Source organism: Xiphias gladius, chromosome 10 (assembly GCF_016859285.1).
Source record: "Xiphias gladius isolate SHS-SW01 ecotype Sanya breed wild chromosome 10, ASM1685928v1, whole genome shotgun sequence".
Taxonomy (NCBI): Eukaryota; Metazoa; Chordata; class Actinopteri; order Istiophoriformes; family Xiphiidae; genus Xiphias; species Xiphias gladius.
This window is the reverse complement of record NC_053409.1, coordinates 13,019,441-13,044,359: the sequence shown is the minus strand read 5'-3', so window position 1 is coordinate 13,044,359 and position 24,919 is coordinate 13,019,441. Positions and strand designations below refer to the sequence as shown.

Sequence of the window (24,919 nt, the reverse complement as noted above, 5' to 3'; positions counted from 1 at the left end):
GGTCCAGCCAGCAAGAAATAAATAAGACATGGCAAACTTTAGGAGGAATGAATATCACTTTAATCCTGGAACAAGAACTAATACATTAAATGAGAGAACGTGCTGTGGTAACATGAAGTGTAACAAAAATGATGAATTAGTATTTATTTTAAGAATGCAGTGAGTGAAAATAATGTAATGATAAAAAACCCAGCTACCAACATTTTATAATCTTTCACAAGTGCATTTTAAATAGAACAAAAAGCCTAACAAATCAAAAGGAAACAAAAACAATAATGAAATCATGGAATCTTCCTGGAAGTCATCTAGCACAAAAAGTCTTTACATGACATCCAATACTTTTGTGGAGACATTAAGATATATCAATGCTGTATGGTTCCAGAAGACATTACAACTGTAAACAAATGTACATTTTTAAATGCTGTAATGTGGTTTATCTTCAACATTGTGCGTTGTAACCAGATTTTCTTTTACAGGACTGGATGGAAGCTTGTAGATTGAAAATGCCAGAGATTTTTAACAAGTCATGGTCAGAATTGAATGCAAAAAGAGTACAATGAATTCTTCGAAGTGTATGCATGGTGACACATTTTTGATATTTTGTTTCGTTCTTTGGATTTTATATTATACAAATTGTCAGGTTAAATAACAGACCCCCACCCCCATTCTTACCATTTTACTCTTATTTCCGAAGGTCATCAATTAGCCATTGGCATCCATAGCTTTAACCCATGATTTAACTCAACTAATGTGTACAACACTGCTCTAAGTCTTATTGGAATACAGGATAAGTCAAATCAGTGAAATTAAACAAGGATGTCAGGGACTGTACCTGTAGACTGTGATGTTAATGGGAATTATCATTTTAACAATCTTTTCTTTATAATAAATTCCCTATACAGATGATGACAAATACTGATGAAGAAAAACAACATAGGAAGTGGTGTACTAGGTAGGCTGTTTGGACATGTCAGAGTCTTTTTGGTTTTAAGTGATCATACTGTGCTGGATAAATAAACAATGTATTTATCTATCAGCTGCAGTTTCATAATGTTCACAGATTTCATCTTTTTTCCTCATTGCATGTCAACTTATTATGGACATGATATGAAAAATATATGTCAGTCAAAAGTATCTTAGATTCAACAAATAGCTCTGTATAATGAATTTGTTCCATCCAAGATGGACAAAACACCCTTATGTTGTGTTTGTAAGCTTTGTAGTCTTAAATTTCATTATGCCCGCTTATAAGCTTAAACATCAAAAATACATTGGTGTCTAAATACCTTGGGAGTTCACTTGTAGATATTCACAGGTAAAATGATTGATGTCAGGAATAAATGACCCATACATGTTAGTACTGCTGGCCAAAAGATGTTTCAGTACATTGCAAAAACAAATGATTTCAAAACCACACTGGTGTTCTGGTGGGGTGGGCACTGGGGTATGTCCTACAAACCCAAGTCCAATACGAGGCTCTGTCATTATCTGTCAGGCCTTTATCTGCGGTCTAAACGTTGGTCTCCTATGGCTTACACAGAATAGCCATCTCTTTATGCATTCACCTCAAGCAAATAAACACACCCTTTGTATGCTGAAGATTCCTTTCCATCTCTTCCAGAGAAAATACAAGAATAAAAAAAACAGTATATATTAGAAATAGAAGGCGCCATGGTACAAAGGCAATTGCAAACTTGGATTAACTGCATCATGAGTTCTGTGGTCACCCTTTTCCCAGCCTCAGTGCCCTACTGAGTTAGATTAGACTAACTGCTGCCTTTTCTTTGTCATTGTTCTCTTCTCTGTAGCCTGTCAGCGAACTAACCAGGGGAAAGGTGTCAGCCTTCTGACTGTCCTTATGTTCGCATGTGCAAAAGGTTAGAGGAGGGAGCAAAGCTACCACTGTATGGGGTTGCCAATCCAGGCAGTAGGTAAACAACATAGGTAAACCTTTCACAAATTCACTGGCTGGGTTTTTGTTGTTGGTCCTCCTTAGTGTTTACTGATCCTAGATGAGGAAGGACAGCAGAGGCTAGTATGTTCCATGTTGTTCTTGGATAGGCTTTTTAATAAAATGAATTAAATAATATGTTTATCTATTTATATTAAAAATCATATGTGCTCACCTGAGCCACCTGTTGATTTTGTGTCTGGTTGTTGAGGAATGTTCGGTTGTGCTTGTTGCTGCTGCCTAAACAGTCAACAGAGAGGATTTCAGTCAAATTCCATGCATTCATTTTCCATTCACTTAAAGGGGGTGGATGCAATATCATGAATACAATCATTTTAAAGAGAACACATTTACACCATACAATTGAACATCACAAAATTGAAAAAGCACTTGTTATTGCAGGACTATTGAACTGGATTGCAAAGAAGTGTTTACAATATTGTGTCCACCCCCTGTACAGCGGGTTTGCAGACATGCAGCTGAATCTACCGATTAAAGTAGGCTTGTCTCCTCTTCCTCAGTTCCTCGGCTGTGAGCGTTTCATTTTGGCTTTCTCTTTGTCCTCCTGGAGCACTCCCTGCTGCCTGGCTGCCTGATTTCACATTTCCCACTTCAGCCTCTGAAGACTTGTTGCTCATCACTGCTCCTGAAAAAAAAACAGAAGCAACTTTCAAAAAGTTGTTATTACTACTTACTGTAAACCTGCATAAAATTTGTGAAAATAAGGCAAGACTGATCCATAGGTAAAACTTAACTAAAACAGCAATTAATCGGAAAAGAAGAAATGATAGAATATTTTAAAACCTTTTGATGACTCATCATTTACCTTGCATGCTGAGCTGTATGGCCCTGCGAAGATCAGCCTCTTCATCTTCCACATCTATATCCTGTCTACTGAGTGCCAAGGCTCTCTTCAGTTCTTCATCTTCATCTACAACTTCATCCTCCACACCAAAGCCCATCTCTGTCTGGCCCAGAGCTGCTGACCTGCTGCTCACAGTACAAGGCTTAATCAGTTTCCACGAGTACGTGAAAAGTTTATTTTAAGCAATATCAAACATAAACTAAGTAACCCCTTTTGGGGTAATTTATGGGTCCCCTACATTGTACAGTCTGCACATACATTACGTACCCTGCACTTGTCTGGGCCTCATCTTCTCCAATGAGCCTGGGTCGCTGCTGCTGCTGCACTCTCATGATCCGAAGGATGTGCTCTGCTTCACACTCAGGGAGGTTTCCTCGGATCACAAATATGGAATAACCTGCACAAATACAACTTTAATAATCTTTTCTGCATTGCAACATCTAAACACTGTAAACAAGTCAATACTACAATACCTTCTTGTTGTAACTGTGCAAGAAAAAGGGCTAAATAGGTGTCTGATATCAACTCTGGTCCAGTCAGCAGTGAATTCAGGTTAAACCACTGCAATGAAAACAAAACAATGTTTTTAGTAAATTAAGCTGTATTTAAATTGTTTATGAAGACAAGTGCCTCATACCTGTTGCCCAAGTTTGCGTATAGTAAACCAGTGCTCCTTGTAGTTGCAAATGAAGGCTTTCTCATTTCTGAAAAATTAAAGTATGAATAGCTGTTACCATCAACTTAAACTGTAAAGTATTTATGTGATTACAGAGTAAGCCATTTCACAAATTACACAATAAAGTCTTGACAAGGAAACTTTACATTGGATTTATCATCAAGCTCTGGTATTCCCGGCTGTTGAAGAGGATTAGTTCCAAGCCCCAAACTCTAAGAGCATTGCTAATAACCTAGAGGATTAGATAACAAAAAAGGTTATTGATATTCCTGATTTATAATGGTCATTGACCTGTTACAATAACAATAAAAAGTGAATGTCCTGAACTCACTTGTATTGAAAAGAACCCACTGTCGTCCATGTTCCCAGATGGTTGCTGCAAACACATTCACAGAACATAAAGTTAGAATCTGTTTGGTAACAGCATGTATAAATAACCTGCTGCACCGACATTCAGCTTCTTCACCTGTAAAAAGGTCCTGTACTCCTCACTGGCCATACCTCCCTCTGCCATCCTCATCCTCTCCTCTTCATCAAGCTGATGAGCGATGGAGGACAGATCCACAGGAGTGAAGTACTCACCCTGCAGGAGGTTGTTGAGGCAGTGCTGGGCGCACAGAGAGCCCTCTTGCTAAAAATTATAAGGGAGTAATTACTGTTAAGACCCCACGGCAAATGAAACATCTAACACGACAGAACGATTACATGGTTTTCTTTACAGCGTATTTAGCTTTATGGACACAGGATAACCTAAAACAAAAATCTTATGGATATGGTCTTATGGATACGACAACAGTCATACTATAGTAAAGCTACATACAGATAGGTTAGCATGCGTGAACAGCACACACAAGTCTCATTACTCTTTTATACAGAACAGAGAGCTATGTCAAGCCAGTTCGTTTGCTAGCGTAACATAAATAACACCCTTGCGGCTATCACAAAGCTTTCTACTGACTGAAAAGAAACTTTTCATTATCTCTGACTAGCAGGTGCAATTAGCATTTTAGCTGTCTGGACAACAATACTGACAAACACCATCCCAAATCTATTAGCAACGGCCAGGCAACGCCGGTAAACAAATATCCGCTATAAGGTCCAAGGCTTTCCGAATGAAGACGACGAATAACCTGTGGCTAAATATTTCAAGTTAAATGCTTTAACTCACTTTCTCATGAAATATAGAATCCATATTCAGCTTTCTGTCAAACATTCAACTCTGACCTCTAGCGCCGCTGCATTCATCACCATGGAGTGAAGGGACAAATCTCGACCAGCGCCATCTATTGGCTAAGTTCTACATCAGCGCCATCTCCATTCAAATCTCCATTGACATATGTATATGTATTTGTACAAGCGTTATCATTGAAATCACTGGCTATTTGGGACCTACAGAGCAGTGTAACCACTATACTTAGATTCCAAAAGTGTCGTTATTAGACTATTATTGAATTTTTGACTAGAAGCATATTACTAATAGAAAAAAATGTCTATTTTATAATTAGTGTCCTATTTGATCAATAGACTAAAGTGGGGGTGCTTAACTCCACCAAAATATGTTCGGCTTTTTTTAAATTATGGTCTAATAGCGTTGCAAAAGATTTTGATTACAAGGGGAACAGTCTCCTAGCGACACCTCCTTTACGGCAAATGGAATATGGCGGAGGGTGAGAAATCCCCAGACGGACTGGAGCTCAGCAAGGTATGCTTTTAAAACAGCTAATACAGCTGAAAGTGGTTATTATGACACAGGGACAAAACACTAAAGTATTATGTTTTAGTTCCTTTGTTCATTACGGTTTGACGGCAAAGTGAAATGATATACTACTTACCAAGCTAGCAGTCGTAGCTAGCCCCTGAGCTAGCTATCCAAATGGTTAAAATGTCTCTGCAAAGGCTACAATATTTATTACTCACCAACAGTGTGTGTATGTTCCTGGCTCTGGAGTCAGGACTAATCAGAGTAGACAAGGCAGTCGGGGGAAATATGGCAGTGTTCTCCGTAGTGTGCTTCTCTCCATCCGGTGGTATTTTAGTGGTCGCTTTTGTCCAAAGCGCCTCAAAATGATTTGGCCGTGAGTTTAAGCATTTTGAGCAACATGGCCCCAATCCCAAACTCTTGCAGCGTTGTGTTGGTCATAAACCATTGTCCAGGATCACTGTGAAAATGAAACTGATTTATTTAGTCGTGATTTTTATCAACGTTCAATTGTTTACAGTTTGGCAGTCGTGGGGAAATTGACTTGATTCAGTACAGCAAACGAAACAGAAATGACAGGCATTGTTTGAAGGAGACGTGTGACCTATTTAACCGTGAAACAGGACTATAAAATATGAAAATAGTTTTATATCTGGTGTAACTCGATTCTCCACGTACAGTGTGCAGTATGCAGCTACATTGTGTAACTCTCGGCATGAGTGTTGTTAAAATAAACACATCATTATTGTTTCCACCCACTCATCCAGACACTGAGGTTGCCTGTTGGTTTGAAAAAAAATGCTGGAGAAAGACACTGTATGTATGTAGTAAAAGGGGCACTACATATAAATGCAAATTCATACACAGCTATGATTACTTTAAAAGTTTTATTTCGTTTAAAACTACTACATGTTTCAGTTTGCACTTTCATTCAGGCGTTTAAAGAGGAAAATATTCTCTATGTGTACTGGTTCTACCCTTGTATATGTAAATAATTCTAAGTGTCAGTCACATCTTCTAAATTAGTCCTGTGGCCAAAAACATTGAATTACCAAAGATCACCTTCCAGTCACTGATTGGATTCATTTTTAGTGGTAGCCAATGTAACGCTCTTTATTTTGTGTTGTACCGTATACTGGATAATATATTATATAGAAACAAAATAAATAATAAAATAATATTTGTAATTCTTGCTACACAGATATCTGGCTGCTTCGACAGTAAAAACGATCCTATGCACTTGGTGCTATTCTTTCAGTTGCCAACCAAAACAGGAAGTGTCAAAGTTTTAGTAATTTAGCAGACATCAGGAGGATGATGAGACAATGTGAAAGCTCCACACAGTGGTAGCATCAGAACTCAACACTGAATAAAATATTTTTACCCTCCTTGCAAAAGTTTACATTTTCATTATTTTTTTTATCAAATGCCCTTAGACAAATATTAGAAGTTTCAATTAATCAGTGAACATGATGCATTGCTAAAGGTATTTATTTATCAGCGCATCACTATGGGAATAGTGGCTAAACAATGTGGTTTTGTGTCATGCTCTTCTCTGTTGTCCTGCAGGAATGGCTGGAGGCTGCAGACAGCAGGGCGGAGCTGCTCCACTACCTGAAGGAGCAGGTGCCCCAGATTTTCTGCCTGAAGAAAGAGTCCTGTCCTCAGGAGGAAGAGGAGCTCACACAGAGCCGACTCCTTCACCCTCTGGAGTGTTTCTTGTTTGGAGAAGATCCTCAGGAGGGTCTGGAAAAGCTCAAGCAAGGCAGCACCTCCTCCCAACTCTGTGGTCGTGTCTTCAAAGAGGGAGAGACTGTCTACTCCTGCAGGTCTGAGTAGACACACTGATCTTATGTAATAAATAAGTTATAACTGTAATGATAGTAGTAGTTATGATAAAACACTAAATATTTATTTGCTCTTATTAGTAATTTTGAGTTCTGGCTGATTAATGTTGAGATCTATATAAAAAATATTGTTTTGGTTGTTAATAAAATTTAGGCATGAAATGGGCAGGTATTAAAAAATATTTGTACAGCACACAGCCCCAGTGGAATCTGGGGTTACTGAATGAGTTTTAAAGCCACAGAATTAAAAAAAAGCCACATGTGCACATGGAAGCTATGGATAAGTACTAGGTACTTCTAGTGAGAAAAGTTTGGTCTCAATAGCTTTTAGTTCTACAATGATCTACAGTATTTAGGCTAAATGTTAGGAGGGAATTGTTTATGAGTAGACTCTGTTAGGTTTCAGTATGGGGCAGTCCATGAGTGAGCCTAATGATGTGAAATGCTGTATCACTCACATAAATGTACACAGCTGCTCGTTCATTAGTTTTTAAAAAAAATGTTTTAAATTTCCTTCCAAAGCTGTTCTACAAGTGTTATTTCAGCATGAGTCGTATTTACGAAATAACTGTTCATCCATGCATAATAAGGCATTATAACAGTCAATAGATAGATAGATAGACAGATAGGGGTTTGAGCACCTCAGGGCAAATTACATATGCTGTTGATATGCTTTAGCACAACATCTTTAGTATAATAACAATAACTTGACAAATACAAAAAATATAATTTAACTTAACAGTGATGAGGAATTTTAAAATAACTGAAGGAATAAAATTAAAGGGGTCTCAGTTATATAAATTGTGTTTGCATGTTGCCTTAAATAAACACAAGCTTCTTATTAAAATTAGCACTTAGAGACACTGAAAACAGGTACATGTGATATATAATGGCACAAGTGTGTGTTTGCTATTGTCTGAAACAAATCCTATGATACTGTAATCAATACAATATGCAGCTAATGACAGTGAATCTGTATCAACACAAAATACTAATAAAGTTCATATGCTCCTCAAGTTTACACTGTGGATGTTTATGTTGAAATAACGTCCAGGAGAGCTCAGCGTGCAGTTTGTTTTGAATACAACCAGCTACAGTAACTAGAATGGCAGGTCTTCAGCCTCAGATAATACATTTTTGTGGGTATTTGCTCAATCAAGTAACAAATTCTCTTTTATTTATTGCAGGGATTGTGCAATAGATCCCACTTGTGTCCTGTGCATGGATTGCTTCCAGGATAGTGTGCACAAAAGCCATCGCTACAAGGTTGGTGTCAATATAAATATTTATACATTTTTAATGAAGTCTTAACTAACATGTTTGAGTAAATTAATCAGTCAGATGCCCCCCTCTTGGATAAATGGGAATGATAGAAAATCTCTCATTATTGGATTTCTATTCTCAGATTTAACATCTCTATATGGGCCCACACATACAAACGCATCCTTACTTTTCCCTTGTATAGTCTCTGCGATTCACTGCTGTGCACAATGGGCACAATGCCAACTCGATTAACTGCTTGTATGCCCCTTACACTTTGGGAAAAACACACAACATATTTCTAGATCCATTAAGATCGATGATTGATTAATTCTAAATCATTATAGGCCTTTCATTTTAGACCCAATATTGCATAATAATGCATTCCCACAGCTACAACAGTTGTATAACTTAAATGCTGTCAGTAACAGTACAGTATGTGCGTTTTATTTTTTCCCAGATGCATGCGTCATCAGGCGGGGGGTTCTGTGATTGTGGGGATGTAGAAGCCTGGAAGATCGGCCCCTGTTGCTCCAAACATGACCCAGGGGCAGCCACTGCCATGGTAACGGTGAGTTACATAATAGAGCGGAAAGAGGGATGTGGGAGGGGCGTACTTGTCCCATTCTGTGTCAGTGTATCCGAGAATGCTTATTTTCCCATCTTAGTCATGGAGGCTGCTGTCTTGCCTGTGGCTTTGGCTCCGGAAACGAGAAAGAAAAGCACTCTGTTGACCTGCACCAACTGAGAAAATTTATAACTAGGTTAAGAGATTAAGAGAGGGTGAATGAGTGCAAGTTAGCTGGTGCAAAACAGTTGTGGGTGAGACTGATTGAAAGCATCCTTTCTACAACTGCTTAAATCCTGCTGAACTGTGCAGGGATGTATTTAGTTTACAGCTTCTCCTGCCAAACTGCTGCTTGGACACATTGTGGTGATTGGTTGTTCAGCATTTGTTTGTCTGGCCTTTCTTTACTGATCACAGTGTTTGGGCTTTTGTCTGATAAGATCATGCTCACGGGCTTTGAGCAGACATGCAGTTTGTAGGCTCTGTACCTTTTTCCGTAAACAGCAGGTGCTTCTATTAACAGAGACATCACTGGCCCCTATCTCGGCTTTGTGTTTTCTACTCCAGATCTGAACCTGTGCTTAACAAACTGTGACATATCACATGGCCGCAATAGTAACTCCACACTAAACATGAAAACCCATCATGCTGTTTCAGACCTCTTGTTGTTTAGATTATTGTAGATTACAGTGCTTTTTCTCACACAGTGGTTTGACATTGACACTGGTGTACATACACATACTCACTGTATGTTTAGTTTAGTTTGTGTGTTAAATGTCAGACATTTGTATGAAATACTTAGCTGCTATGTAGAAGGTTTGTTCTCAGGGGATTTGATATTACTTTTACCAGGCCAGCTGCCTGTTTTGCTCTTATTAAGATAAATATTTAGTCCAGTTCCCTGTCAGATTATAGAGTCACTGCTGGTGACACAGGAAATAGGGAATATAGGGACTTTTTGTAGTGGTACATATTTGTGTTGAAGATGTTTTTTTATGTCCTCATCTTGGAAAGTTACTGTATTGGAAAAAAACATTTTCAGAAATTTCACATGTAGAAACATCACTCCAGGTTCAATATTGATGTCACTAATGATTAACAGTTTCTTTTCACAAAATGAGTGAGAAATGTTACTGATAAGTCAGACAGTATTTCAAGTACGTTATTTTGGAGCAAGACTCCTCCTGAAAATATTCAGCAATGTGAATGCTGTGTGATTCTCTCATTTTGTGCAGGATGAAAGTGTGTTGGAGCCTGAGTTATATGAGCGTGCTGAGAAGCTGTTCCGGGTACTGCTGCGCTACGTCACGGATTTCTTGGTGTGGGAGGAGAACTTTGAGCTATCAGCTGAACTTCAGCCCCGGTATTGGCCTGTGTGATCACATGCAAATACATAAATCCATATGCAAAGCACTAAGCCTAACTTTGACAGTGTATTTCTCCATCCATGCAGACAAAAAGACAATGCATACTACTGTGTACTTTACAATGATGAGCACCACTTGTACGACCATGTGATCCACACCCTGCAGCGTTCTGTTAACTGTGATCAGGCTGAAGCACAGACACACACAGCACTTATTGATAAGGAGGTATTTTTTGGTTTTATCTGCTTATAACTTTTCCTTTACATTGCTATCAAAAGAAAGTTAATGAATCAGTTCCCATAAATGCACTCAACCTATCAACTGCAGATTATCCTATTATTCTTAACTGTTGCGCAGGGGCGTCGTGCAGTAAAGAGAGGAACCCTTCGTTCCTGCCAGCAAGCAAAAGACCTCATCAGGGTAAATAACAGCTAATGACTCTATTCTACTATTTAAACAATCATTTAGAAATTTAGAATGATGTTAAGTCTTGAACCTGAGATCATCATTGTTCAGTTGTGCACGTCTTGGTGAAATATAACTCTTTCACTGCTGTGTTGCAGTCCAACTCTGAGCATATTTCCCTGCAGCCACTGCGTGTGGAGATTCTTCATGCTGCAGTAATGGCTCATCAGACTTTTGCTATGCGTCTCGGCTCCTGGTTCCAAAAGATCATCAGTTACTCAGGTGCTGCCATCGTTGTCAACATACTACACACATCTACACCTTACTGCTCAGTCATGCATGTTCACTTGAATGCCATGTGACTGGGAACCTGTGTTTCTTGTGCAGTTGGCTTCAGGCAGGCTTTCTGTCAGGTGGCACTCGAACCAAACACAGATAGAGACTGTCCTTGTCTCATCAGCAGACTCATGCTGCACGATGCCAGGATGTACAAAGGCAAGTAGATCTGAGATTGATTTTCATAGTGATAGGTTAATCTCAGCTCAGTTCTTTATGACACTAACATGACATTTTTTTGTTTGTTTTCTGAAGGAGCCCGCAAGATAGTACATGAGCTGATTTTCTGTAGCATGCTAATGGAGACAGAGTTCAAGAGGCTTTTTGCAATTGAGTTTACAAAGGTAAAAAAAATTCAATTGTTTTAAAACTTTTTGTCATTTTTTTATTACTTAAATTAATATATTTCCCATCTTTTTCTTTTCAGCACTATAAGCAGCTGCAGAAGGACTTCATCAATGATGACCACGAGAGGAGTATATCTATCACCGCTCTGTCTGTTCAGATCTTCACTGTACCAACCCTGGTAAATCTTATTTCCTATAAACACTGGTTTCCTATAAATGTAGATATTGTATCATAGGGTAAGTATGGCACAACTTTAATATTTGTACCTCTTCACGAAGACAGTTTGTGTTTGTGCCATCATCTAACATCCATTTCTTCTGTAGGCCAGGCAGCTGATTGAAGAGGGCAATGTCATTAAAGTGGTAGTTGATACTGTCATGGAACTGCTGCGTGAACATCTGGATGACAACAATCGCTTTTTCTTCCTCGGCTACAACTCAGACAAGTTCTCACGCATCCAGGTCATCTTCCACGACCTCAGGTGTTTGAACAGGCTGCAGTTTTAACAAATTACTTACTCTTATGTTTTTTGATCTTTGTCAAAGATGTAACTTCTGTATCTCTCAGGTATATTCTGATCAGTAAACCCTCAATATGGACTGAAGAGCTGCGGAGACAGTTCCGAGAGGGGTTCAGAGACTTTCTTGGGCTTCTGAAATGCATGCAGGTAATAATTATCCAAACCATGATCCATTTTTTGATAGCATGGAATAGCAGAACTAGAGGGTGCCAAATTAAAGGAAAAACCAACATAAAGTGTCTTAGTAAGGTGTTGGGCCACCACGTGCAAGTCTGTTGAACTCCACTGGAGGGATGGAAACACCATTCTTCCAAAAGATATTCCCTCATTTGGTGTTTTGATGATGGTGGTGGAGAGCGCTGTCTAAAACATCGGTCCAAAATCGCCCATAGGTGTTCAATAGAATTGAGATCTGGTGAAGGTCATAGCGTGTGATTCACATCATTTTCATACCCATCAAACCATTCAGTAATTTCCTGTGCCCTGTGGATGGGGGCATTGTCATCCTGTAGGAGACCACTCCCATTAGGATAGATATGTTTCATCATAGGATAAAGGTGATCACTCAGAGCAACTTTGTATTGATTTGCAGTGACCCCTTCCTCAAAGGGCACAAGTGGACCCAAACCATGCCAGCAAAATGTCCCCCGCAGCATAACAGAGCCACCAGATCCCCTCACTGTTGGCCTCAAGCATTCACACCCATACTGTTCTATTGGTGTACGCCACACATGCACTTGCCCACTTGTCGAGAATATGGTGAAGGATGATTCCTCTGATCATAACACTTTTTTTCCACATCTCTGTAGACCAGTGCGTATGGTATTTTCACCACTGAACTCTCAAATGGGCATTCATATTTGTCACGTCCTGCACTAACATTCTCAGTCACCTGAGCAAGAGTTGCTTTTCCGTTTTTCCTTACATATTGCACTAATGCACGAGCAGCACGGTCATCACTGTGTGCTGTTGACCACAATTTCCAACCCTATTTTACTAATTTCTTTCCCATAGATCTAAATGCAGTTGTCACTTAGTCACTGTTCCTACTGAAACACTAGCCAGCTGAGCAGTCTTTGTGACTTAAGTTCCTGCCATCCGTGCCCCAACAATGAACCCTCTTTCAAAGTCACTTAGATCTTTTCTTTTGGCCATCTTGATATATATATAATCAGAATCTACTGAGCCTGCTCAGCATTTTTATACAGGACACAGAGCATGATTGGATGCTTCTTGCTTCATTGTACCACGCAGTACACCTGTGTGGAAGAATCTGCATTCGTTATGTTTCTCCAATCCTTTATTCAGGTTTTTCCTTTAATTTGTCACACATCTGCATTACATCAGGTTATGGTAACTAGACAAATCAGATAATTTAAAGAATCTTGGCCTTCTATGATTTTCCTTATCAGGGTATGGAGGAGGTGAAACGTCAGTTTGGGCAACACATCGCAGTAGAACCAGAATGGGAAGCTGGCTTTTCTCTTCAGATCCAGCTCCGCCACATTCTTGCCATGTTTCAGGACTGGTGTTCCTCTGATGTAAGTTGTTGTGTAATTTGTCCATCAAACAATACAGTGATCCCAAAGCTAAAGGGATTGCAACTACAAACCCCCTCACAAGTAAGGAAGAGAGCATTATGTTGTTGTGCTCAGTTATTGCTTATGTCTGCCCCTTCAGGACAAGATCTTGCTGCTTGCATTTAAAGAGTGCCACGAAGTCCTGATGCAGTGCAATAACCAGTCCTTCCGTAGGGAGGCAACTGACTACTACATGTGCAAGCACATCCTCCATGTTCGCCCGTACAAAGTGTCTCAGGAGCCTGTTAGCATACATCTGCCCATCTCCAGGCTACTGGCTGGTAGGAGAACTAATATTTGAGACTCTCAGCAATTTATTTGTATTTTTTCTGTAAACTGTGAGCTTACTACTCTGTATATTCTGATCCACAGGTCTGTATGTGCTTATGTGCAGAACAGGGGCAATTGAACATTTGGATAATCCTGTAAGTGACATGAAAAAAAAAATGACATTGCACCTACAGTATTGAATGAATAGTCTTTATTGCCACTGATGGCATCAGAGAATAATATTTCTTTTTCTTTCTGCTGCAGGAGAGTTATGACTTCACCCAGCTGGCAGAACATCCTCTGCGCTGTGTGGTACTGGCTGCTCAGGTCTCAGCCGAAATGTGGCGGAGAAATGGGCTTTCATTGGTCAGCCAGGTATGCTACATTCTTTGGATGCCCCAGGTGTTGTTTTCATTCTGCGTTCTGTTATTATTTATGCAGTGAATAAATTACAGATAAATTAATTGTTGTTTCACATGATCAGGTCTACTACTACCAGGATGTAAAATGCAGGGACGAAATGTACGATAAGGACATTCTCATGCTTCAGGTTGGTGGAAATCAGACATACATTTTTTTTTTTTTTTTTTTTTTAAACATATATTTTTTTGTTTATATATACATACATACACACACACACACACACACACACACACATACACATATACAGACACACACAATGTGGTGACATATGACCCTCCCCACAAATTGCTTACAGATAGCTGCTTCCAAAATGGAACCCAACCACTTCCTCATGCTGATCTTGTTGAGGTTCGAGCTCTTTGATTATTTTAATGGAAGTTGTTCAAGCAAAGACCAGGTAAGTAAAACCTCAATATTCATTTAGGAAAAAAGATGTTGTGCCGCCAAATGTTGTTCTCATTAATGAAATGCAGCCAATTTTACAGGACGAATTGATACAGTGGAATAGATTGACAGAAGAGATGCTGTATCTCCTGATCGTCATTGTTGGTGCAGTGTCACATTCTACTAATCATACATGGATACTTAGTTAAATATGATCCACACAGTAGTGTCTGACCAGTGTTGATGTTTCCAGGTGAGCGCTATGTCCCCGGGATCAGTCAGGTGACCAGAGAGGACATGACAATGAGGGAGGTTATCCACTTGTTGTGCATTGAGCCCATGGCTCATAGCAGCCTGGTCAAAGGCCTGCCAGAGAATGTAAGTTGCATAATGCCATATCTCTAAATGATAGAGTACAGAGTGAATCTTTGTGTTTTCATTAGAGCAGAACTGTGTCAAACTAATGTCAGATGCTTTTTTTGTAGGAAAGCCATGAAACAGGCCTGGAGACAGTAATTACCAAAGTTGCCACCTTCAAGTACGTAAAGACTGTGAAACAGCTTTATTAAACAGTTTTATCTTGACAATAATGTTTGTGTGGGTTTAATCTGTCTCTTCTGCTTCCGTTTTCAGAAAACCAGGAGTATCAGGGCATGGACTATATGAAGTAAAAAAAGAGCGTCTGGTAGAATTCAACCCTTTCTTCTACCATTATTCAAGATCCCAGCATAGCAAGGTAACACAATGTCTCATCACCAGTTTTCAATTAAATTGTCACAAGTTCTTTTGAATATCCCTCAGTTCATTTTTATTTTTCACTTGTTGTAGGCAGAAGAGTCTCAGAAGAAGAGGAGGACGCAGGAGGGCAATGACAAAGGTGACCAACGTCTTTGCTCTGCAGAGGCCTCTGTCTAGTTCCTAGATGTGACACTCTTCTCTACTCTGGTTGATAAGGAATCAACTCTACTAACGTTCCTTCTGTTTGTTTTTCGTTCTCAGCTCTTCGTCCTCCGGTACCTCCTGCCTTCTGCCAGGCTTTCTCCAACATAGTGCGTCTTTTCTGCTGTGACATTATCATCCACATCCTGAGACGTGTCCTGCAGAGAGCTGCAGAGGACCGGGCGACTCACTGGACAGAGGCCATGATCCAGAGGGTACACATCACATTCAACTTCTCAGCCTGTACCCTGCTCAGCCTTAATGTTTGTTTCTCAGAAAGGCTTGTAACAACACTTATATCTTTACCACACAGGCTCTGCATCTGATTGGTCAGGCATTGCTTGAAGAGAAAACACAGCTTGAGGACAGCACTGTGGAGGAAGTGACCTTTGATTTCAGCCTTAAGGCTCGCAGTGAGTGAAAACCAGTTATCATAGTTCTCAAATGTATGAACTTGTTAGGTTTGTGGATTTTTGTGACATAAATGTCTCCTTTTCTCTTCGAGGAATTGGTCAGGAACATGGCAAGTCAGTGTTCCTCTTGTTGTCCAAGATTAAGGCTCTTCCTTCCCTTGAAGCTCAGAAAGACATGGTCAAATGGGTTTTACAGGTAGGTTATTTTTGTCATATATATCTTGAACATAAATTATCATCAGCTTTTTGGACTGACACTTATTTTCCAGTTCATCTAAAGTTTTATATTAACGTTTTTCTTCTAGATGTTTGAGATTGTCAAGTGCCTTAGAGAGAAGTCGAGTCCAACAACGTCCATGAGTGTGGAGACAACCAAGCCAGAAGAGGTAAAAAAAACAAAAAACAAAAAAAACAATGAATGATAATTGTGAAACATTTGCAATTTCCTGTAATATATATACGTTTATGTTGCTGCCTGTTACCAAAAAAGAACATTCTTCCTTTGAGACAAGTAACAGCAGTAAATGATCACTGATCAAAATCTTACTCAGGCAACAATGCAATGAAACATCAGACTCTGCTGTGTTTAAACAAGACACTCAGCATTTCAGAAACTTGAACTGCATGGAGTATCTTCTTCATACTAATAAATCTTACCCTCTGACTTGTTTCTGGGTGGTCCAGAGTGCTCAGGACAAAGAGAAAGCTGAGCGGAAAAGGAAGGCAGAGGCAGCCAAACTCCACCGTCAGAAGATTATGGCCCAAATGTCAGCAATGCAGAAGAACTTCATTGAGTCAAACAAGATGCTCTACGACAACATGCCTGACAGTGGGACGCAGGGAGAGCCTGTTACAACTACTAATAGGTTAGAAGAGGCATTACAAAAACTGCATGGGTTTGTTTTTTGTAGACTAGAGGTGAAGATGTACATAAAATGAATTCCATTAAGTTTTTGTTATTTGTATTCCTCTAGCTGTGCCATGGAGCAGAGGGAGCTGTGTGTGGCCATTGGGCCCAACCGAGGGTCAACGCCAACTGAGAGGGAGGTGCTGACCTGCATCCTTTGCCAGGAGGAGCAGGAAGTGGTGGCCCAGGCTCCAGCAATGGTACTGACTGCGTGTGTCCAGAGATCCACAGTGCTGACACAGTGCAGAGGAAAGATACTGACCCACAGAGCAGATGGTCAGTCTCAATTCACCAAACTTTTCATTTAACTAGTGGCAGCTGCAGGTTTATGGGTAAAAATCTGCCTCACATTCATCGGACTCATATTTTAATTGTATTTATCCCTTAAAGGGTCGGGGACATCGTATCCCTTGTTCATGCCTCCCGAACTGGCAGTGGGGACCCACACTGGCAGCTGCGGCCACGTCATGCATGCCACATGTTGGCAGAAGTGAGTCATTATAAGAACAAATTTGGCCATTTTTGCCAATTAAATTAAATAATACTCTGACAGTACTCCCCTTATACTGTGTACATAGTCCACTAGAAGGCAAAATTGACAGTCAATTTTCCATTTATTCTTTGTATTTTTCAGATATTTTGAGGCAGTCCAGAATACGACGAGGAACCGGCTCCACGCGGAGCTGATTATCGACCTAGAGAATGGGGAGTACCTTTGTCCCCTGTGCAAGTCTCTGTGCAATACTGTTGTCCCTCTCATCCCTTTGGAACCACTAACGTTTAACTAGTAAGTCCATTCCACCTTCTTCGGACCAGTCTGCATGGACTGTTGGTTGTACAAATGCGTAGAAGTAAATAGAATGTTTGTTTCCTGCGTGTAGTGAGAATGCAGAGATAATTGGGCAGCATTTGACCATGCCTCGCTGGATCCAGATCCTCTCTGCCAGGATTAAAGGACTCAAGTCAGTCACTCAGGATAATGGTAAGACGACATACTGAGCATACAATAATTGTATCTCTGTGGATGGCAGTGGCACAGAAAAAGGCATTGCTTTATTAGGCATCTTTATCATTATTGGAGGTTTTCTGTTCAGTTACAGGTCTGTGAGTTGGCTCTTTGGTTTAATCAGTTCTTCTACTTCAATAGTTATTCAGTGCCATCAAATGTGTTACGCCTATTCGTTTGTTTGTGTGAGACTCTGGTAAAAATCATGTGACATGAGATAATTGCTGGTTTTTACTCTCTCTCTCTCGCAGATTGCAACACAGAAGGCAGTAGTGCTGATGTGGACACGATGGCCCTGTGTGGAGAGGGCCAGCCAGACTTTCGATCCATTCTCAGCTATGGAGTACAAGAACCGTGAGTCAAACTGTCAGCTCCTTCAATACTACTTAGGGATCTGTGTTTCCTGTATCACAGCGATCTGAATTCTCTGCTGCTCATTGTTTTTAGGAGAAAGTTGTCAGACAGCATAGCGGAGATGCTGGTTGTGTGTTCCACCACGGTCCACAGGGTGGGACTGCAGACAGCGCCCAATGAGCTGTGCCCTCATGTGCCCCTTATGGCCTGGAACACATGTGCCTTCACTATTCAGGCCATAGGTAAGACTTGGCATTTTAGCATCTCTGTATCCCATCATCCTTTTTGTAATACCTAAAATTCCTATTTGTATGTCTCCACAGAAAATATATTGCAGGAAGAGGACAAATCACTCTTTGGGTCCTTACAAAACAGACAGGTTTGATGCCACATACTGATAAGTGAACAATTGTCATATATTGGCAAATAATCATCATGTTTGTGAAATTCTTCTCTATTTTAGCTTGCAGGTCTAAAGGCAATAGTTCAGTTTTCAGCATCCCAGAGACTTAAGAGCTCTCAGGCTGTAATCCAAAGGCACTTCACAGACATGCTGGGAGGTACGTGGTCCATCTGAGCATACTCAATGCATCATATTTATGTATCAATTGGTTATGACGATCTAGTTGTCCTTGTCAAATCTGTGGTCTCTCTTCCCAGTCTTGCTACCAGTCATGAGCAGAAAAAGCAGCCCTTCACTTCTGGAGGTAGACTTCTTCCATCTTCTGGTAAGTTTTCCCACAAAGGCAACTGCTCAGTTGAGAGAGAATGAGCGTGTCCTCATCTCTGAACAAATTATTTTAATACATGTTACTAATATTAATGACATGTAGGTATTCATGCTCTCATAATGATAGAAACTAATGATGAAACATGATGATGGGGTTTTCTATTTACATTGTGGTATAATTTAGATATACATTTCTCAGATTTTACTGTAAATTCTAAAAAAATGCCTTTATTTGGATAAACTTAATCTTACTAACTTGACAGAGTTAGTGTGTGAGAACCTTATGATAGCATATGTAATTTATGTGTGCTTGTGTGTTTTGTCAGGTGGGGTTGGTGTTGTCTATACCCTCACTGTACCAGGAGGAGGCTGTAGATTTACAGCCCTCTGCTGTCAGCTCTGCCTACAACCACCTGCACATCATGCATTTGGTCACAATGGCGCACATGCTGCAGGTCCTCCTGTCCTCTACAGGTATAAACAGAAGAAACCTAAACCATACAATCTGGTCTAACAATACTACTACCATTTTCTGACCTAGCTCAGACTGCTGTATTATAACAAGATGATTATGATGATTGTATAATGGTTTGATTTCTGTGCAGATTTCAATGCAGTGGCGGGTGGAGAGGAGACACAGGAGGCGAGAGCAGCAGCAGAGCTGTACAATACAGTGTCACAACACACTGGAAGGTACATCATCCTATTATTTATCTACCAAAATACTGTACACAAGCCGAATTTTCTTTTTAGTTTGACATTTGTATATGGTTAAAAACATCACCAAGTAGGAGATCTGTGAGTTGATTGAATTGCTTGTAGAATTTCATTTCAATTTTCACTTATTTGGATAGGGGTAAACTACAGGTTAGAGTGGACCAGCTTGAAAAATGTTCAGGGTGAAGATTAATGAGGTGAATGACAAACGAAACCTTAAAAAGCTACTTCTGTCAAAAATTACGGCAGTCATAAACAGCAACATGTAGCGACACCCAATAAAGGAGAGAATTGTTCTTTTGAAAACCTTTGTTTATAGCAGACATGAAACTATGTGACAGCCGGATTTGCATTTGTGATTTCTGTCATTCAGACTTAAAATGTCAGCTCTTGACAAGAAAAAGAAAAATGAAACATTTATAACTTTTTACATGGCTAAGGCTGTGAGGTTGAAGCCACACGTCTTTTTTCCAGGGAACATATACAGCATGTCAGTTTTTACCCACAAAAATTACTTTCATTTTCATTTTCACTTGGTGTGTGGGCAGTTCGATATACTAGGCAGAATGAGACAGTTATTTGTTTATCAGCTTGCTCCATAATAAAACTTGACAAGAATCAGCCTTGTCTGTTTGTAGTCAAAAAAAATATCCACTCAGTAGGTGCAAACATTGTTCCTTGTTCCTGGTTGTCTTCAGCTTGTTTGACCGCTTGTTCTCTGGTTTGCTCATCAGGCTGGTTCCAGATCTGTCCGGCAGCTCTGTGGCAGAAAGAGTGAAAAGAGGAATTGAACCTTTCCTGCGCTGTGCTGCTCTCTTTTTCAATTGCCTTACAGGAGTACAGCCTCCAGAGGAGCTTTTTAGTACTTCTGGTAGGTCAAACCAAAGTATTTTATCATTGGTCTACACAGTATGATGATTTATGAATTCAAGCTAACGTTTTTGGTCAATTGCAGTTTCCTCTCAAGGACAGATGGAAGCACTATGCAGTTACCTGACACTACCCTCCAATGTATTCCAGCTCTTCCAGGAGCACAGAGACACTGTTAATCCACTGCTGCAGAGGTAGGTGATCAACATCAAGACAGGGTCAACGTATTTGATCATTGGTCTTTTAGTATTCTCTGAAGAGCGGAGCAATTTTATGACAATGTTTTCTCTTCCTTAGGTGGTGTGGGAGCCCAGCTATAACCAAAGCCCTGAAAGGCAAAACCAAGACAGCCAGGTAGACTTTGGTTTCTGTTTTAATTCAGTCCCATTGTTATTTTGTAATAAAAGCATCTCCTTATAATTGATCAGTAACCTCTTGCTCCAGATACCCCAGGAGAAGGAATCGTTTGATTGATCTTCCTGAGGATTACAGTGCTCTTCTCAATCAAGCCAGCCATTTTCAGTAAGAGGGAAATTGAAGTCCTTTCATTCACCATCTCTTAGTGGAAAATGGGCTGTAGATGTTCAACCCCTTTGTTTCCTCTGTACATTGTCTTCAGGTGTCCCAAGTCTACAGATGATGAGAGGAAGCACCCGACACTGTGTCTGTTTTGTGGGGCCATGCTGTGCTCTCAGAGCTCCTGCTGTCTCAGCCAGCTGGATGGGGAAGATGTGGGAGCTTGCACCGCTCACGCCGCTACCTGTGGTGCTGGAGTGGGAATGTTTCTCAGGTGGGTCGTCAATCCTGGGCATTAGAGACCAAAGATATATATTTTTTTTTGCCTTTTGATTTTATTTGGATGTCAATCTTTCCTGCATGAAATGTGCTATATAAATGAAGTTTGATTTCATGTTTACAGGATAAGAGAGTGTGAAATTGTTCTCATGGCCAGTAAGACTCGAGGAAGCACGTACCCTGCACCTTACCTGGATGATTATGGGGAGACTGATCCTCACCTTGGGTAAGAAACATTTCCTTTTTTCCAGGTGCAGCATTGTTATTGCTTTTGCTAAAAACTGCAAATGTAGGCATGTCAATATTGCCTCCTACAGGTAAAAAGTAATACCTGCTGCACTGTAAATACTTCCTCCACCTGCAGAGTGTTATAGTTGCAGTTGTCTTTAGAACTTGAGTATTTCCACCATTTTGCAACATTTCAAAAGGAAATATTTAACTTTTTACTCCACTACATTTATTTGACACTTATAGTTACTGGTTACTTTGAAGATCAATATTTTACATACACAAACATATGATAACCTAATAAGATATGAAGCATTGTTACAGATAAACAAATCAAGTGTACACAAAGTAGTTATAGTTGACTACATCATAATTAGTTAAAATGCATCTTACATATGAATGCATCAATATTAGCAAAGCAGTAATACAATATTTAATGATAAAACTTTCATAAGGGCATAATGAGTCCTTTTGATACTTTAGGTACGTTTTGCTGGTACTTTTTAAATAAAACTTTTCCTTAAGTCAAAGATTGTATGCAGAACATTTACTTATAATGGAGTATTTTTATATTTTGGTATTGCTAATTTTATTTAAGTAAAGGATCTGAATATTTCTTTCCACAGTACTGCAGAGTGTAATGTCATCCAAGGAAGCCAATACTGAAAAACTAAAACAAACAAACAAATCCCAGAATGATTAATGCTTGTAAAGTCAAGTTAATCATATAGCCATGGAAGTGCATAATTTTGTCCTTTTGTGTGTTTTTTTTTTTGGACAAACCCTTGAATCATTTAAGCCTTCTGTGTTTTAATATCTAGAAGGGGCAATCCATTACACCTTTGCCCTGAGCGCTACAGGAAGCTGAACCAGCTGTGGCAGCAGCACTGTATCCTGGAAGAAATCGCCCGCAGCCTGGAGGTGGTCAACGTGATGTTTGCCTTTGAGTGGCAGATGTTGTGATGATTGCTCCAGCTGTGGTGGCTGGGAAATTAAGAGCAGAGCCATAGACCACAGTCTGCTCCAGTGTACACACCACACATACACACACACACCGTACATACACACACACACCGCACATACACACACATCACACATACACAGAAGCAAACAACCCTCCTACAATCAAAGAAGCACCAGCTCCTGATGAATCTCTCCCTGATGAAACCCCTGCTGGAGTCCAGAGAGGTGAGACTGTCACAAGAGGAAGAGGAGGAAGAATAATGGAGGGTGATTGATTAAGTGTAAACCCAAGTCGCCTTGCTTTACTTTGATTGTCTGCTGTGAGAATGAGTTTCTCCTCGAGTAATGTTATTGCCAAGAGGTTCATTAAAATAAAGACAAACATCAGATACACACTAACATGTTTCTGTTATCAGTTTATGTATTTGATTTCTCTCCTGAGTAATGCTGTGAATCTTTTGCATTCTCTTTTTGTGTTAGAAATGATCTGTTGTAAGTTTATCATGTTGAATTATGCTGTTTTGTGGGGTACTTTTATTTTGAAATGCTGGATCAGACATCCTACACATTTTGGTTTTTGCCCATCAACTATGTAGCTGGTCCAAATGACGGAGCCATAACCTACTGTTACCTTTACTCATATATAGACATGTATTATGGATAAAACATTTATAGGATATACATTATTTTCAAAGTTGTATTAAAACAGATTCAGTACTCTAAAAAGTATACAGTTAACTGCTTCCATGATTTTATGATATGGATACATTTATTGATAAGTAGACATTGAAGTTTTCTGAATAGCAAATTCAGCCATATTTTGATTCAAATATTAATTGTTTAAAAGTTCTCACTAACCTTAAGAATCAGGGAGTGAATTATATGAAAATATTACCAGTATACTATATGATATTATTAGATGCCCTCTTACAAACAACCTTATTAGGTAAAACTGATTATAATTATCAGATATGTACCGTATGTTTGTAATGGTTAAACTATTGAAGGGTCCACTGTCAGACACATTAGTTATTATTTCACCATGTGATTTTTGTCATGTAACAACACTTAAAAAGATCTTAAGTTAAAAAAAAAACTTGCAACATTCTATTTAAGAGAGAAACGTACATTTTATTGACAACAGTCCAGTGTATTATCTTTTCAGTTAATCCATTCATTATTTCTCATCCTTTTCAGGAAAAATAGTGTGAATATATCCTTTTTTTTCCTTTTTGTGTTGTTTGACAGTACTACATGACACTTCCAGGCCGTGGAAATAAAGACACTAGCCTATCAATAGATGGACTGTTCCTGTGCCCTGAATCAATCAGAGTGCAATGTCACAATTTCTGTTATCTATAATGTAAACACCTACAAACCATTATAAAAGGAGGAGCTTCAGCACTGGATGTTTGAAATTAAATTGCCTCTTGTCTTGCTCACATACAAAATAAATGAATGAGCCATTCTCCATCATTAATATTTTTTGTCCATCATGACCATGAGATCCACAGATGAGGCAGAAACAGAATTTTGCTGTTTCACAAGTCTTGTACTTGGTACATTTTAGACACACTGACATCTGATAGGCAGAACTGAAACTTTTTCATGCCTGTTACCAGCCAATAAAGAAAGACAAAGTAGCCCAGTTAGCACTGTACTGGTCTGAAATCCTCGTAAGACAATGAAAGACCATAAAGCCATGCCAAATCCAGCTCAGAAGGTTTATTGTCAAGCTTTCAGTAGCTCATCCCAGCGAAAAGTGTTCCACATTGGACAATGAGACCATAGAGGCATTGCTGAGGCACATGAAATTCATTGTAGTGATAGCTCAAACTTTCTAGAAACTTCTGGATTTACTTATATATTTACGTCTGGTTGTGTGGTTTGAACTAATGTGAAAGCATGAACATTATGTATTATATTGTTTACTACCCTCAGTGCAACTTTGTTTGCTAATTCATTTGAATTACATTTACTAATGAAAATGGACAGATACTACTATTCTAAACACCTAGAACTCATGTAAAATGCATCATCATGCTCTTCCCGGTATGAATGCCTTTATGTGTGAAATGTAACTTACACATACACTACCAAATTCCTGATAGAATAAATATAAACTTCTTGACTACATTTTCTGAGATGTTCAAGTGAAATCAGGCAAAAAATATGGGTGCTTCAACTTTGGACCCACATTACTAATTTGTCTTCATCAAACGATATATTTCAAGCTTAATCTCAAGTTCAATTTGATTCCAGTGTTGCAACCAACAGGTGTATGAAACTGTTTTGGACACCCATTGCGAAACCACAACACACAGGCCACAAGATATCATTAGTAAACAGCAGATTACAGTACAGCTGTGTACATTGATGGTGATTTATGTTATGGTGTTTGCATTAACAAAAAAAGCATGTACAATATGTAAGGAAGGATTTTGATTGATTTATGCTTGTAAAAGGTCAAAAAGGCATTATCTGCCCTTTAGAAAAGA

The 24,919-nt window shown here is 39.4% G+C and overlaps 2 protein-coding genes across 6 annotated transcripts; one reads left to right on the top strand and one right to left on the bottom strand.

The window, feature by feature from the left end:
* Positions 1 to 50: 50 nt before the first annotated feature.
* On the bottom strand, positions 51 to 5,524 carry atxn3 (ataxin 3). 4 transcript variants are annotated; one of them, XM_040136669.1, is made up of 11 exons: positions 5,410 to 5,524; positions 3,959 to 4,123; positions 3,824 to 3,868; positions 3,639 to 3,724; positions 3,454 to 3,520; positions 3,290 to 3,377; positions 3,084 to 3,213; positions 2,778 to 2,941; positions 2,441 to 2,597; positions 2,127 to 2,191; positions 51 to 1,614 (listed from the first exon to the last, which is right to left on the bottom strand). In XM_040136669.1, exons 2-11 carry the CDS (start codon positions 4,010 to 4,012, stop codon positions 1,562 to 1,564), a joined length of 909 nt encoding a protein of 302 aa, XP_039992603.1. In that variant the 5' UTR covers positions 4,013 to 4,123; positions 5,410 to 5,524; the 3' UTR covers positions 51 to 1,561. The 4 variants fall into 4 exon arrangements, with proteins under 4 accessions (XP_039992603.1, XP_039992600.1, XP_039992601.1 ...); XM_040136666.1 differs by lacking the exon at positions 5,410 to 5,524 and adding an exon at positions 4,661 to 4,770; XM_040136667.1 differs by lacking the exon at positions 5,410 to 5,524 and adding an exon at positions 4,661 to 4,705 and having other exon boundaries at positions 51 to 2,008.
* Positions 4,803 to 24,919, top strand: ubr1 (ubiquitin protein ligase E3 component n-recognin 1). 2 transcript variants are annotated; one of them, XM_040136656.1, is made up of 47 exons: positions 4,803 to 5,194; positions 6,761 to 7,020; positions 8,226 to 8,304; positions 8,759 to 8,869; positions 10,102 to 10,229; positions 10,320 to 10,458; positions 10,591 to 10,653; positions 10,797 to 10,920; positions 11,026 to 11,133; positions 11,230 to 11,318; positions 11,402 to 11,500; positions 11,646 to 11,803; positions 11,890 to 11,989; positions 13,255 to 13,383; positions 13,523 to 13,703; positions 13,795 to 13,847; positions 13,957 to 14,067; positions 14,177 to 14,242; positions 14,411 to 14,512; positions 14,589 to 14,664; positions 14,753 to 14,877; positions 14,985 to 15,037; positions 15,133 to 15,235; positions 15,328 to 15,376; positions 15,499 to 15,653; positions 15,752 to 15,851; positions 15,944 to 16,047; positions 16,157 to 16,237; positions 16,536 to 16,717; positions 16,826 to 17,034; positions 17,149 to 17,248; positions 17,393 to 17,545; positions 17,640 to 17,740; positions 18,016 to 18,118; positions 18,212 to 18,360; positions 18,442 to 18,497; positions 18,582 to 18,678; positions 18,779 to 18,846; positions 19,175 to 19,322; positions 19,454 to 19,541; positions 20,300 to 20,436; positions 20,521 to 20,629; positions 20,733 to 20,789; positions 20,880 to 20,957; positions 21,055 to 21,225; positions 21,355 to 21,456; positions 22,280 to 24,919. In XM_040136656.1, exons 1-47 carry the CDS (start codon positions 5,150 to 5,152, stop codon positions 22,419 to 22,421), a joined length of 5,241 nt encoding a protein of 1,746 aa, XP_039992590.1. In that variant the 5' UTR covers positions 4,803 to 5,149; the 3' UTR covers positions 22,422 to 24,919. The 2 variants fall into 2 exon arrangements, with proteins under 2 accessions (XP_039992590.1, XP_039992591.1); XM_040136657.1 differs by having other exon boundaries at positions 5,150 to 5,194; positions 14,601 to 14,664; positions 22,280 to 22,421.